This window comes from Ambystoma mexicanum, chromosome 3p (assembly GCF_040938575.1).
Source record: "Ambystoma mexicanum isolate Mex_15411 chromosome 3p, UKY_AmexF1_1, whole genome shotgun sequence".
NCBI lineage: Eukaryota > Metazoa > Chordata > Amphibia > Caudata > Ambystomatidae > Ambystoma > Ambystoma mexicanum.
In genome coordinates, this window is record NC_090925.1 from 810,277,640 (window position 1) to 810,290,629 (window position 12,990).

At 48.3% G+C, this 12,990-nt stretch overlaps 1 protein-coding gene across 3 annotated transcripts in view; it reads right to left on the reverse strand.

Annotated features, from left to right (window-relative positions):
- The window catches only part of LOC138580918 (uncharacterized), a 500,340-nt gene that overhangs the window by 250,573 nt on the left and 236,777 nt on the right, over positions 1-12,990 (reverse strand). For all 3 annotated transcript variants that reach the window (XM_069651850.1, XM_069651847.1, XM_069651849.1), the window contains exon 7: positions 5,326-5,388. In XM_069651850.1, coding sequence (XP_069507951.1) covers positions 5,326-5,388 — 63 coding nt within the window. The remainder of the gene's footprint in view (positions 1-5,325; positions 5,389-12,990) is intronic.

Here is a 12,990-nt window from a genome sequence, read left to right on the forward strand (position 1 = left end):
CTTTCGCCGTTTTCTCTCTGCAGCCGTTAGGGGTCCTCTGGTAGTCCTGATTTGCATGGGTTCTTCCGTTGAAGGTTTATTCCTTTCTGGGACGGTCTGCACACTGAGAGAAGGAAGGTGAGGAGCAAGCAACCTGGATCGTCTTCTTTCTGCCCGGCGCTCCGACAGTCGGAATTCAATTTGTAGAGCTAGGGAAATCAGTTCCTGAAATGATGCAGGTCTAGCAATTCTTGACAGTTCGTCCTTTATCTCCTCTTGTAAACCCCTTCTGAATAAAGTCTGTCTTGCCGAGTCTAGCCATCCAGTCTCCTGGGCTATCCTCTGGAAGTTGGTCACATATGTCTGAACGTCAGATGTGCCTTGTTTGGTGTCTAAGAGGTTTTCATAAGACGTAAATAACACCTCTGGTCTTTCGAACCTGGTCCGGAACTGTTGGATAAAAGTTCCATAAACAGTGAGGGCTGGATCGGCATCGGTGACCAGCGGGGTTGCCCAGGCCAGGGCATTACCCGTTAAGTTTGAGACAACAAATCCGACTTTGGCCCGGTCTAATTCAAACATCTTGGGGCGGAAAGTGAAGTAAATTTGACAGGCGTCCAGAAATTCTTTAAGTCTTTTGGGATTCCCGATTTGACAGGCATCCAGAAATTCTTTAAGTCTTTTGGGATTCCCGTCGTATTTGCCGCATGGCAAGGATACTGGTGGGAGATCTCCCCGATCTTCTTCTCTACGTAAGAACTGTTGTCTTAATGCAGCATTGTCTGCCTTCAATGCATTGTTCTCTGTTTTTAAAGTCTGTAGTTCGACTGTAATACCTTGTATGGTTTTAACAAGCTCTTGGTATTGTTCTAAACTGGCCATCTCTTGGCGTTGCAAACTCTCAGGAATGTGGGGTAGACTATCCAAGAACAATTCTTCTGACCCAGATTCCTCTTCCTTCTCACCTGTCTGTGATTCCTCGGATGAGTCTTCTGAAGATATTTCCCTCCGGCTTCTCCAGGCGTGCTCTGGCTTTTTTGGACGAGTCTTAGGAAGAGCCCCGCCGGAGGCCACCCTGCCTAATAGCAGCCGGCCCGGCAGTGGGGACCGCCCCACAACCAGGGAAAAGCAAGGCTGAAAAACCCTGGGACGATGTCCAACTGCGGTTCTTGAATGCAGTCGACTTCGTGGGACGAAAAAGGCTTATACAGTCTTTCCAGAAGGTGTTGAAGAGGATACGCAAATGCATGTTAACAGATGCGTTGTAGGAACACAAGGTAAGGAAGAGTAAGGGGAAAACTCTGAGAAGGCTCGGAGCGGAAGAACGCTGCGAAGGAAAGCGGAGCGCAGAATGGCAGCCGATAGATCAGAATGAACCGCTAGGAAAAAGGGAGGAAGGAGGCACAGAGAAGACAAAGCAAGGAAGGCGGGAAGGCAGCGGGAACCACCAGAACAGTGGACGGAGAACAAGCGTGCTTACCCAAAGAAGGAGGGTTGCAACGCATCGTCGCTTAGGCGTGACGCATATATGTACGTGATGCGCCGTAAACAACTAGAGCGCTGCATCAGTTTCCGCTCAGTAGCCCTTCTTCCATTTCCACCATAGTTTCCAGGGACGGCGGATCATGACACCCTGAGGGACTCCGCATGTAGAGGGTGTGGGGTAGAGGAGTGGTTTGTGGAGAAGACTCTGGAAGTACCGTCGGTAAGGAAGGATGCCACCCATTTACTGGCATCTGAGGAGAAGGCAGCAGAGGTCACAATGTGGTGACAGAGTGTAGAGTAGTCTACAAGGTCGAATGCAGTGGCTCAATCTAGGAGCATAAGTAGAGAGAGGTTTCCCTTGTCTCTGGAATCGTTGAGATGGTTCTTGAGGTTCAGTTAGGTGGTTTTGGTCCTATGTCTGGGGCGAAAGCCAGATTGCCGGATGCTGAGAATATGATTGTGTTCGAGATGTTGCTGGATTTGGAGGTAGGCAGCTTGGTCAATGATTTGTCGCATAAAAGGGACAGTAGTGATCAGTCGGTAATTGGTCGGGATTGCTGGTTCAAGGACAGTTTTCTTGAGGAGGGGTGAGATCCAGGATTCTTTGAGCGACATAGGGACCGAGCATGAGGTGAAGGAGGCATTGATGATAGCGGTTGTTTGCAGCAACAGAAGGTTAGCACAGTCTAACAGAAGAGTGGGGAGTGTTGGAGGTGGGGAGATGGAGTGGGGGCTTGGGTGGCACTTTAACTGTTAATAGTATGAGCTGGATTTTTTGCTGCAGTGAAGCAATTTTGTCTAGAAGTGCCTTCTGGACGTCAGTACACCAGCTGTCATTATTAATGACAGTGGAGGGGGGTTGCTGGTGGTTCAGCTTGCAAAGTATGGCAAAGACTTTGTGGGAATTTAAATCTGCATTCAAGATACGTGTGATGTAGGCAGAAGCCTTGGCAGCTTGGATCACTTTTTTGTAGATTTTGGATATCACTATGAAGCGGGCTTTATTTTCAACAGTGGGGTGTTTACTCCAGATGGATCTGTGTGATTTATCCGCGGCTAAATTTCCCGGGACGGAAATGACCGCATTTAAAAGGTTGGTTTTTTTTCTTTTTTTCGGGTCAGCTGCAGGGGTGTACCCCGCAACCCCCACTCACAATACTGTAAAGTATGGTGAGCGGGGTGTTGCGGGGGACACCCCCGCAGACCCTAATGCCTTTTTCTTTTTTTTCCAACCCCCACCAAAACATACATACCACTAAAGGTTCGAACTTTTAGTAGTTAGAACTTTTGGTGGTATGCTTTTTATGTCTTTTGTTGGGATCAGTAATTTTAACTCAGTAATTTCGTCCTATACCTTCCAGGTCGCTTCAGTGACGCGTTTCTCAGAACATAGAGAATGTAAGCCAGGGGTAAACCAACAGTGAGGGCATTTGGGGCATTGACATGGTTGGGCTGCCTGGTGTAGTGGTCCGGACGCACAGGTGTTTGTTGCAAGACTGGGTGGGAGAGGGCAGGCGGGTGGTGATGGGTGCAAGAGGGATGTGTGAGCTGAGAGCAGGACAAGGTATTCGTGTCTTGCTCGGGGTGGGTAGATGGCTTGAAAGGGGCTGAGGTGGCAGTGGGCAGTTGGGTTTTGTTGGTCGGTGATGGTCCAAGCTTCTGAGCAATAGGACCTGTGACTGTGGAGGGGAAGGCGGGGAGGTAGGACGTGTGAGGGAGGGCGAGTGGTATGTGGGAGATGCATCTAAGGAGGATCACAGGTTTGGAGCATGGGCGGCCATCAGCAGGATTGAGGTGGTTCAATAGCTTGGAACTCAGCGGCACGTTGGCACCATTACGGTGGGTCACTTGTACGGAGCTCAGGGGTACAACACCACAGTTAAGGTGGGGCATTTGTGAGGAGCTTGGGGACACGTCAATACAAATGAGGTGGATTGCTTGCTTAAGGATTGGGGGTACCTCAGCACAACTAAGGTGGAGCATATGATTGGAAATAGGGGGCACATTAGCACCAACAATCATACGCTTACCATTTTGGAATGTGGTGAGTGTCAAAGGTTCGTAACAAAGCTCCAGTAGGTTCTAGATACAGGGTTGAAGGCGATGGCTGGGAGGATGTTGGAAGGGCATGCACGGTCCTTCACAGGGTTGTGGGGCTCTGTTGGGTGCTCATGGGAGGACTCTGTTGTCATTGGGTAATAGGGTTCCAGGGCAAGCTGCGCTGGGAAGTAGACATTGTTTGTGGTAGGCACAAGTGCTTGATGTTATAAGCAGAAGCAGGGGTGTTGAGCTACGAGGCTGCAGCGACCCGAGCGGATCGAGACCAAACCTTTTGATGGCTCAGTTGGTGGACATCATTGATCCAGAGTGCCTGTGTGACGTTGGGCATGCAGGGTGCTTCAGAGAGACTGTTCGCTTGAAGAGGGCAGAGAGAATGGTCACTTCCGTGCCCTGACAACCCCAGACAGGGGGTTTGAGCCTTAAAAGTGGGCATTGTGGGGTGGCTGGCATCACCTGCTATCTCTCACTGTATGGTTCATGAATTTACACAATCCACAATGGGCAGAGGCAGGTTGGAGGCTACAGTGAGCCCATGTTGGTACCCTGCGGTTGCAGGTGCCATGTTTAAGTGGAATGGATGCTCCTGATTGATCATGGTTATGCTAGCAAAGCTGACCTTGGGCTTGGTTTCCATGTTGTACTTGCGGCCCGTGCAGTTGATCCAGCACTCTGCCAGTGCTCTGTCTGCATCACAGATCGTAGATTGGTGATCCCTCCAGACAGGGGTCTTGGGCCTTTAGTTTAATTTAGCTGTATGAAAGGATCACAAGGTTGGGATGTGATGGCGCAAGGAGCTCAGGAGGAGCTAAAGAAGGGGCAAGTGAGGTTGGCATCAGAGTGCGAGAGAAAGATGAATTCCATTGTAAGGGTTCCATGTAATAATGTCGCCACAAAAATCTCGCCATGTAAAAATATCGCCGAAAAATGGCCGTTTTTTGTGGCAACATTATTGCATGGAACATGCGGGGGACATCCCCGCAACTCCCAATTTTTTTCTAAATTTTTATTTTTTTTGCCTCTGTCCCCATATATATGGTCACCCATATAATATCACCACAACCTTTTCCCGGCGATATTATTTACGGCGACCATATATATGGGGATAATATTACCTGATACCATTCTAAGGAGTTTTGCATCAGGGATAGTAGTGTCAACTAGTGTCAGAGAGGCATCTGGTGATGCACTCTGATGTGTTAGGGGAAAGAAGGGTATCTTGGTGACAACAGTAAAGAGGTGGTAATAGAAACCAAAGAATGAGATGAATTTACCCATGGAGGAGGTGCACATAGTGAAGTAAGGATGCCCCAAGAGTGGTCCCATTTGAAATGTCCATTGGAAGTGGGTTGTGTCAAGGGCAGAACATATATTTAGTGTCTGATAATGGGGGATAGTGGAAGTCGTAAGACCCTCCCCTTATTCCTGAGCCATCTGATTCTAATGATTCTAATTCTAATGAATCTCCCAGCTCAAGCAAGACATGTTGTGGCACTGAATTACTGCTAGTTACATTTAACCCCACAGGCACAAGAGTCTGACCATTCTCCTCCAAGATCTAGAAAAATTCCTCACTCTCCAAGAAGTAAACCTTCTCTGTTATGCCTAACCCAGTGAGGGCAACGCCCAGTGTTATTGGCCTCTTTTGAGAAAGTAACAACAAAGGTAAGCTGGGACTGAAACCATAGAATTTAAACTGCACCTCGGGAAGGGAAATAGGTTCCAAAAAATGTTTGTTTTTTAAAAACATACTTTGATATTTTACTAATTGTAATTTACTTCAATGGTAGACATTTGACTTACCGCTTCAGGGCAAACTGGCACAATTGCGAAGGCAACCATACTAGCAAGAGCCTGATTGCTTGACTGAAAAAGAATTGAAGAAAAGGGAAATAGAAATATTAGTTCTGAGACAGCAATAATGAAAATTGGTCATATGACGAAGACCCCACCCCATCCTGCACTTAGGGACCTCATTTCACCAAAATTCCAGGGGTATCGGAAGTGACATCACACGACGCTTGACCCCCCTGATGACATCACAGGGAGTGATGTAATTTGACCCCACCCCCAAGTGACATCACAGGAAATTATGGCAAACGACCTTCACATTTTTTAGATGCATCTAGCACCTGTGTTTCGAGGTACTCTAATTTCAGCCAGATATAAGTACCGAGGCACAGAGGGAGGCATGATTTGTCCACAATTACACATTTGGGGAATGCCATTTTCCAGATTCGATGTGGGGTCTATATGTAAAACATGCATAGTGCAGTATTTGTAACAGGGTAACCAAAATCTGTAAGGCAGGCTACAGCTAGTGTATGAAACACCTAGAGATCAATGGACAAAGAAGTACGTGTTATCTGTGGCGTTGCTGTGTTAAACAAGCCAGGAAAGCACTGATCTGGGGAGGCGTGCACTGCTATTTAACGAGTAAAATGCTGCATGAGCAAGGCCTGAAAATTAAATCACTGACCAGGATTTAGTTTCAACAAAATTCCCTGGTTATAAATCTATTAGTCAGCTACCACTACGATAGAAGAATCCTATTAGACTGGTCTGCCTGCACAGATGGGAGTGCACCTGATAATGTTATCTTTGCTGGAGGATAATACCCGGAAAAGGTTCTTTCAATGTACCCAAGACCCCCATAGTTTTTATTATCTATGGGTGCCAGAGGGCTTACAAAAAAACACCATTTAATGTAATATCATTGCTGTACACATAAATCCATAGCACCACACGGTTATTTAAAAATGAAAACACCCACGAGTTGCTTCTCACCTAGGGACTCACTGGCAGACTTCAATGCGGGCCCTGCATACTACCCCTTTGTCAGACCCAGTGGTGCCCAATGGCGTATAGGAAAATTTGGAAGCTCCCCTGTGAGCCACGCAGTGGGGGTGCCCCAAAGCTCCTTAACAAAGCACAGAGCATGCCACGTATGATGCGCAGCCATCGGCAATCAGCGACCGAAAGGTAAAAAAGGTGTGGGAAGTGGGAGCAGCCACTACTGCCCTCTACTGAACTTCCCGGCCTTTGCGCGTACTTCCACCTAACTGTCTGACACAATGCACTCTGTCTATGCGAAATCCTAGGCTCTCCCCTTTAGTGGTTGCCGTACTTATTTGTGTCCTTTCTCTAGGTCCCCTCAATTGCGGTTACTGTATACTGTATTTCTGTCCCTTTAGGCTCCCTCCCACTCTTTAGGTCACCTTTCATCTGTGATCATTGTTGTACTGTGAACTGTTTCCCATTATGCTCACCCCCACTCCCTAGGTCCCCACCCCACTGGGGGTACCGTTGTACTGTTGTGTCTACCTGTCTGCTCCTTCTGTGTGTTCCCTACTGTGTGACCCCCTCTGCAACTCCTGCATTGTGCGGCGCTGGGCTGTGCATCTCTCCTCTCCCTCTCGCTCCCTCTTCCTCCTACTTTCCTCCTTGCACCCTCTATGGTGCTTTCCGTCTCTCCCATCTTCTATAACTGCTACTGTATCTCCTATCCTATCCCTCTCACTAAGTCTGGAAGGAAGACGTTCAAGAGGGATATCCTGGTCTCCAAGCCAACCCAAGTCTCCCTATCGCTGATACCTACATCAGTGCTTCCTACAGACAGACTCTCACCGACATCCTCTTTGTCATTCCCTCACCAGATCTATAGACCCCTCATATGGTCTCGGCTGTCTCCCCTATCTCTTCCTCTTGCATTAATAGTGGTACCCGATGGAAGGTCCTCTTGTACTCCGTCCACTCCTCCAAGACCATCATTAATGTCTATCTGAATGGCACCGTCTTGGTCCAGGGCCATCAGCCCAATCTCCTCCTTTTTGATAGACAGCTCTTGTGTCTTATCAACTTCCTTCCTTCTCCTGCTACTCCTACTAGCACCTCTCAGGCTCCTCTGCCACCTTCTTCTTCCATCACCTCTTTGGCACCCTCCTCTCTGGCCACTATGCCACCTTCCTCTACCACCTCTGCCCATTCTTGGGCCCCTCTACCACTTCCGCAGGGCATACCTCAAGCCTCTACCCCACCCCGGAAATCTTTCAAATGTGGCAACCTGCTCCAAGTCGCTACTCTCAACTCTTGCTTTGTTGTCAAACACTCCTCTGACATCTGCCACCTCCTTGAAGAACTTGACCTGGATGTCCTCGCTCTCACAGAGACATGGTTTCACAGCCAGCTCTGTCACGTGTTTTGACACTCTCCTCCGTGATGTCTACAAAATCCTCTCTGAATCCAGAACCAACCATCCTGGAGATGGAGTAGCTCTGATTTTCTGGAGTGGGTCTCTGCTTCTGTCATTCCTACGCAGGCCTCCTTTCAATGCCTGGTCTGCAGGCTCTATATTTCTCCTGGCCTCTCTCCGTCTGTGGCCACCATCTACAGGCCAACTGGACAGGTTGTCCTCTTCCTCTCAGAGTGGGCTGACCTCTCCTCTTCTCTCCTTGCCTCTACCTCTCAACTTCTCTTCCTCAGAGACCTCAACATCCACCTGGATGCTTCTAATCCCTCCTCTGGGCTCTTCCGCAACCTCTGCGACACTCGATCTCTTTCCATTCTACCCTGTGGTCCGACAAACTCTGCCAGACACACCTTGGATGTTCTCATCACCTCAGACATCCCCCTCTCCAACCCTCTCACCTTGGACGGACCACTTTCTGCTCTTGTTTCCCCTGAAACTCTGTCCCCCAGGCTAAGCCCCCCCAGCACTGCCACCTACTTTCTCGATCATTCGGCCTATGAAGCGTGTGTCAGTGGATGCCTTTGATGCTACCTCCTACGCCTACAGCTGACTCACACTCTGACACAGCCCTCTCTAACCTTCATCTTTCTATCTGCAACACTCTGGACGTCCTTGCCTATGTCATGAGAATGCATCTGAAGCCTACCTTCAAGTGCAACTCTTGGTATGACTCCCACCACGGCGCCCTGAAACGCAAGTGCAGGGTGGCTGAGAGGAAGTGGAGGGCATTGGGCGCAGCCTCTGACAAACTGACGTGCAGTCTGCTCCAAAGGCCATACAGACTCTCTGTCCTGTCCAAGAAGTGAGTCCACATCCAAGCCCGTGTCGCTGCGGCCTCTAACAACACGGCTGAACTATTTCAAATCTGCAAGGAGCTGGGCAATCCATCTGCATTCTCCACCTCTCCTGTTCCCTGCCAGGCCCTCTGTACGGCTCTGGCTTCTCACTTCACCACTAAAACTCAGGTCTTCCTATCCTCCCTCCCTCTCTCTCTCTACCTCTCTCTGCCCCCCTCTGGCCGCCTCTCCCTCTCCTCCTCCTTTCTCTCGGACAACACCTGATGATGTTTCTAGAAAAGTCTGATCTATGGGAAGTACCCGAATTGATTGTTTTCCCTTTTTGACCTACAAATTGATGCCCTTTTTTTACCTTCTTTACATTTGACCTACTTTAAAATATACCTTTGTGCTAAGGTGAAAACATTTTTGTTTTCCCTCATTTTTATGTGCTGAAGTACACTTTTATGCCTTAGGCAGCTAACGTTTTAGTAGTGGCCTGTTTAGTGTTGTACCCATAACGACAGAATACCTCCTAATTTATTATGTTTTATTATTGCAAGCCACTTAAAGACTTCACGGTCTGGAGGGCACTCTGCATTCAAAAATTAACTAGACAAATACAACTATATTGTTTTAATTTGTCTCCTGGTGTTGGAGACTGAGCTGAAATAGAATACAAAACATGCAGTAAGCAGAGTATTTTTGGACATGCATGGACTGGCCACAAGGTGCAACTGTTGCCTCACAACGTGGCCATTACTGGCTGCAGTGCCCTGGGACATTGTTAAGAAATCGACCGCAGCCCTTTTAAAAACGAAGTTGCAAAATAGTTGCAATAGGTAAGTGACATTCTCTTTTCTTCTGTTAATGTTTGGAAGAAAAAACATCCATGAATTCATTGAAATTCTAGGGCTTGTTTTTCAAAAGAACATTTTATTGGTGTCGCTACAATCGAATTAACAAACAATTCAACTATACGTATTAAATCAATTCAATTAACTATTAATGTCACATGTTTCAGATTGCCTTTCGTGCACAAGTCTGCTGCAATGGCATAATTCCAAGAGTGAAAGACATGACAAGCACGCTGTCCTCAATGATTTGGAGTGTGGTGCTATGTGTTGGCCATTACATATCAATCTCATCCGGTCCACAAACATTGTTAATGCAGGAACCATATTTAAGCATTGTATTCTGCACCAGTGGGATTTTTCTAGGCTATAGATTGCCCAAAATGTAGGCTTATGGGATTTAACATGCCATTGTAACCCGTTGAAACAGGGGCTTTAAATCTTGTAACTGTACAGTTACGAGATCCCTAGTGGTAATGAAAAGCACAAAGATTTGCATGACGGACAGCTCCAAACAAAACACATTCCTAGTTTGCACTTGCGTCGGGCTGTGTGCGTGCTTTATAAATGCAAATAAATAAATAAATAATGCAGAAGAACAGGAGAACACAGTCATTGTACCATTTCCACAATGCAAATTGAGTTTTATACTAAATAACGCGTAGATACGAACAGATGATCAAAAGGTCAGATTAGCCACAAGCTGTTCACTCGTGAATAATTGTGAAATGAACAAATTGCATACATCCAATCTATGAAAGAGTCATCCAAACAGGTGCTCCCCTGCTCCTCCAGAACCATCAAGGACAACATTGAAACCCTCTCTCTAGCATTGACCGATTTCTGCAATCACTCTTTTGCCACTGGATCTTTCCCCTCTCTCCTTAAGTACTCCCTTGTGCATCCCCTCCTTAAAAAGCCTTCTGACGATCATACCTGTCTGGCAAACTATCGCCTGACCTCCTTTCCTCCTTTCCTTTCCTTTCCTGGGCAAACTCCTGGAAGAGCTGCCCATCTCCCAGCTTACACTGAAACTGTTGGTTGTCTCCATGACCATCAGTCTCTCCTGTACGTGAAGATCTGCTCACTAATCTTGATTCAAGCCTTCCTTCTCTGCTCATCCTCCTTGACCTTTCCTCTGCTTTTGACACGGTCAATAACGCCATCCTGATCAATCGACTCTGGGTGTCATGTATCAGGCTCTGGAGTGGTTGACCTCCTTTCTCCTGGACCGACCCTCCCAGGGCCAACTTGAGTCCTTTCTCTTCACCACCTCTCTCTCCACATGTGATGTTCCCCAGGGCCCTAACCTCTCTCCCTGGCTCTTCAATGTCTACTTGGCCCCTTTGGCCCATCTGATCTCTACCTTCTCCCCTAACTTTCAGTGTTATGTGGATAACACGCAGCTCTCTTTCAGGCTCCCTTCAGCCTTCTCTGTTCCCTCGCTCATTCCTGACTGTCTACCCACGATTCATGACTGGTGCGCCTCCAACAATCTCTACCTTAATGCCAGTAAGACTGAGATTCTCCTCATTGGGACCCCTGCTCCTGCTTTCCCTCTCACACTCTGGCAGCCCTCCTTTGGCCCTCTTCCTTCGCCTTCCTGTGAGGCAAATAAACTTGGTGTCATCTTCGACTCCACTCTCTCCTTCTCTCCTCAAATCACAGACCTTGCCAAGAAGGGCCACTACCAGCTGCACCTCCTCAGAGGCACTATTCCACAAGCACTCCCTTGTACACCCCCTTTTCTCACTTTCCCCCAGAAGCTCACTGTCTCCTGAGCCCTGGTTCTTTCTAGGCTGGACTACTTCTACAGTCTCTTCTCAATCTGCCTTCCTCTACTCTCTGCGCTCTGCAACTAATCCAGAACAGGACTGTGAGACGTGTCCTTGGCTTCAGGCCCAGGGACCAAATCTGAAATCTCTCAACTAGCTCCTACAGTCCACTGGCTCCTGGTGGCTGCAAGTATCAAGTTCAAGACCCACTGCATCGCCCCCAAGGCTTTCTGGGGCCGGAGCCTGCACTACGTCCAACTCCCTCTTCCAAAATACCATCCTTCTCGACCCCTTTGCTCAGCTACCTCCAACTCTGAGGGTCAGACGCATCTCCAGGCAGAGAGTGGGGGCTAGATCTCTCTCCTCTGCAGGTGCCTCCCTCTGGAATAGCCTCCCTGCCCTGCTCCAACATGAGCCGGACCACCAGAAATTCAGGAAGCAGCTCAAGACCTTCCTTTTCTCCTCTGCTTTTTCTCTCTGTCCCCCCTGTTGACCTACCTCTCTGCTGCGCTGACTGGTTTCTTGGCTACCCTCAGAGTCTCACTGGGTACCATGCTCCTCCATGACCAGTCTCCCCTGCACAGCCTCCGGGCCTACTGCTCACATAGGGGCTGTAACTGTAACCCTTCAGTGCCCTGCCTCCTTGCGCTTACCCAGAGCTGTGCTGCCCTGGCTGCACGTACTCAGAGCAATTCTGCCCTGATTGCACTTCCCCCTTCTCCCACCCCTTGCACTTTGCGTTGTCACACTCGCACGGTCTGAATGACACAAGGCCTAGTAAGATCGTGTTTGTTTTGTCCTCCCTCTGTCTACCCTCCCTTGTCTTGTTGCACCTAGAAACACTTGTGTACAAGTGTGTTATAAATGACTTATCATATCATATCCACCCTACCCCTATCTCTCTGCCCCATCCACCTGTCCGACCCCCTCTCCCTACCCTACTCCCATCCCACTACCCCCACTCACCCTAAACCCTCTCTCTCATCCCTAGCTCCTCTGGTTTCCCCACACCCGCGTAACCTACCCCCTTTCTGTCTAGCCCCGCACACCCTACCACCTCTGTTCCCTCACCTCTCTCTACCCCCTCTCATCCTTCCTCTCACATTCTCGCTTTATTTCTTACCCTCTCCGTCTCACCCTTTCTCGCTCCTATTTCCTCTTGCTCATCATCGGCACCCTCTATCAATGGCTTCCTCCCTTGCTCTATTTCCCTTACCATTCTGCATTGCACCCCTACATTCCTTATCCCATCCACCTTTGAAACTGTGCACTCTCCTTCTTGCGCTCTGGTGCCTATAAATGCAATATGCAAAGAACAGCAGTAAACGCAAAAACTATTGGCACTGCCAATGCTTGTTTATATGAGCAACGAATTATATCAGGCTATTTTCTGAATAGAGCTCATTGTGTAAAAACCTAAAAAACCACAGAGAATTGTGTAATCCAGAGCTTCATGTTTTGGGTCAGGGATGCGCTGTGGGTTTCTTATACGTTTCTGCACATAGTATGAAATAAAACAGACTCAGTTGCCACTTTGGGCCTCATGCTCCATATATCCATAACGTGAATGCAAGGCGTAAACGCCTGGAGATGTTAACACCTTGCATTCACGCCAAGGCTCATTTTCATTCATTTGTATATCGGAGAGGAGGGACGGAATGCATATTGCGTATCCGTCGCTCCCTTCCTCTTGGCCATAGAGATGCTACAGCAGTTGCGCCGGCGTGGATTTTCATACCGGCGCAAATGCTGTAGATCCCCCATGTCGTGCGCCTGCTTTATGCAGCAGCAGAAAACAGACAGGCCCCTTAGGG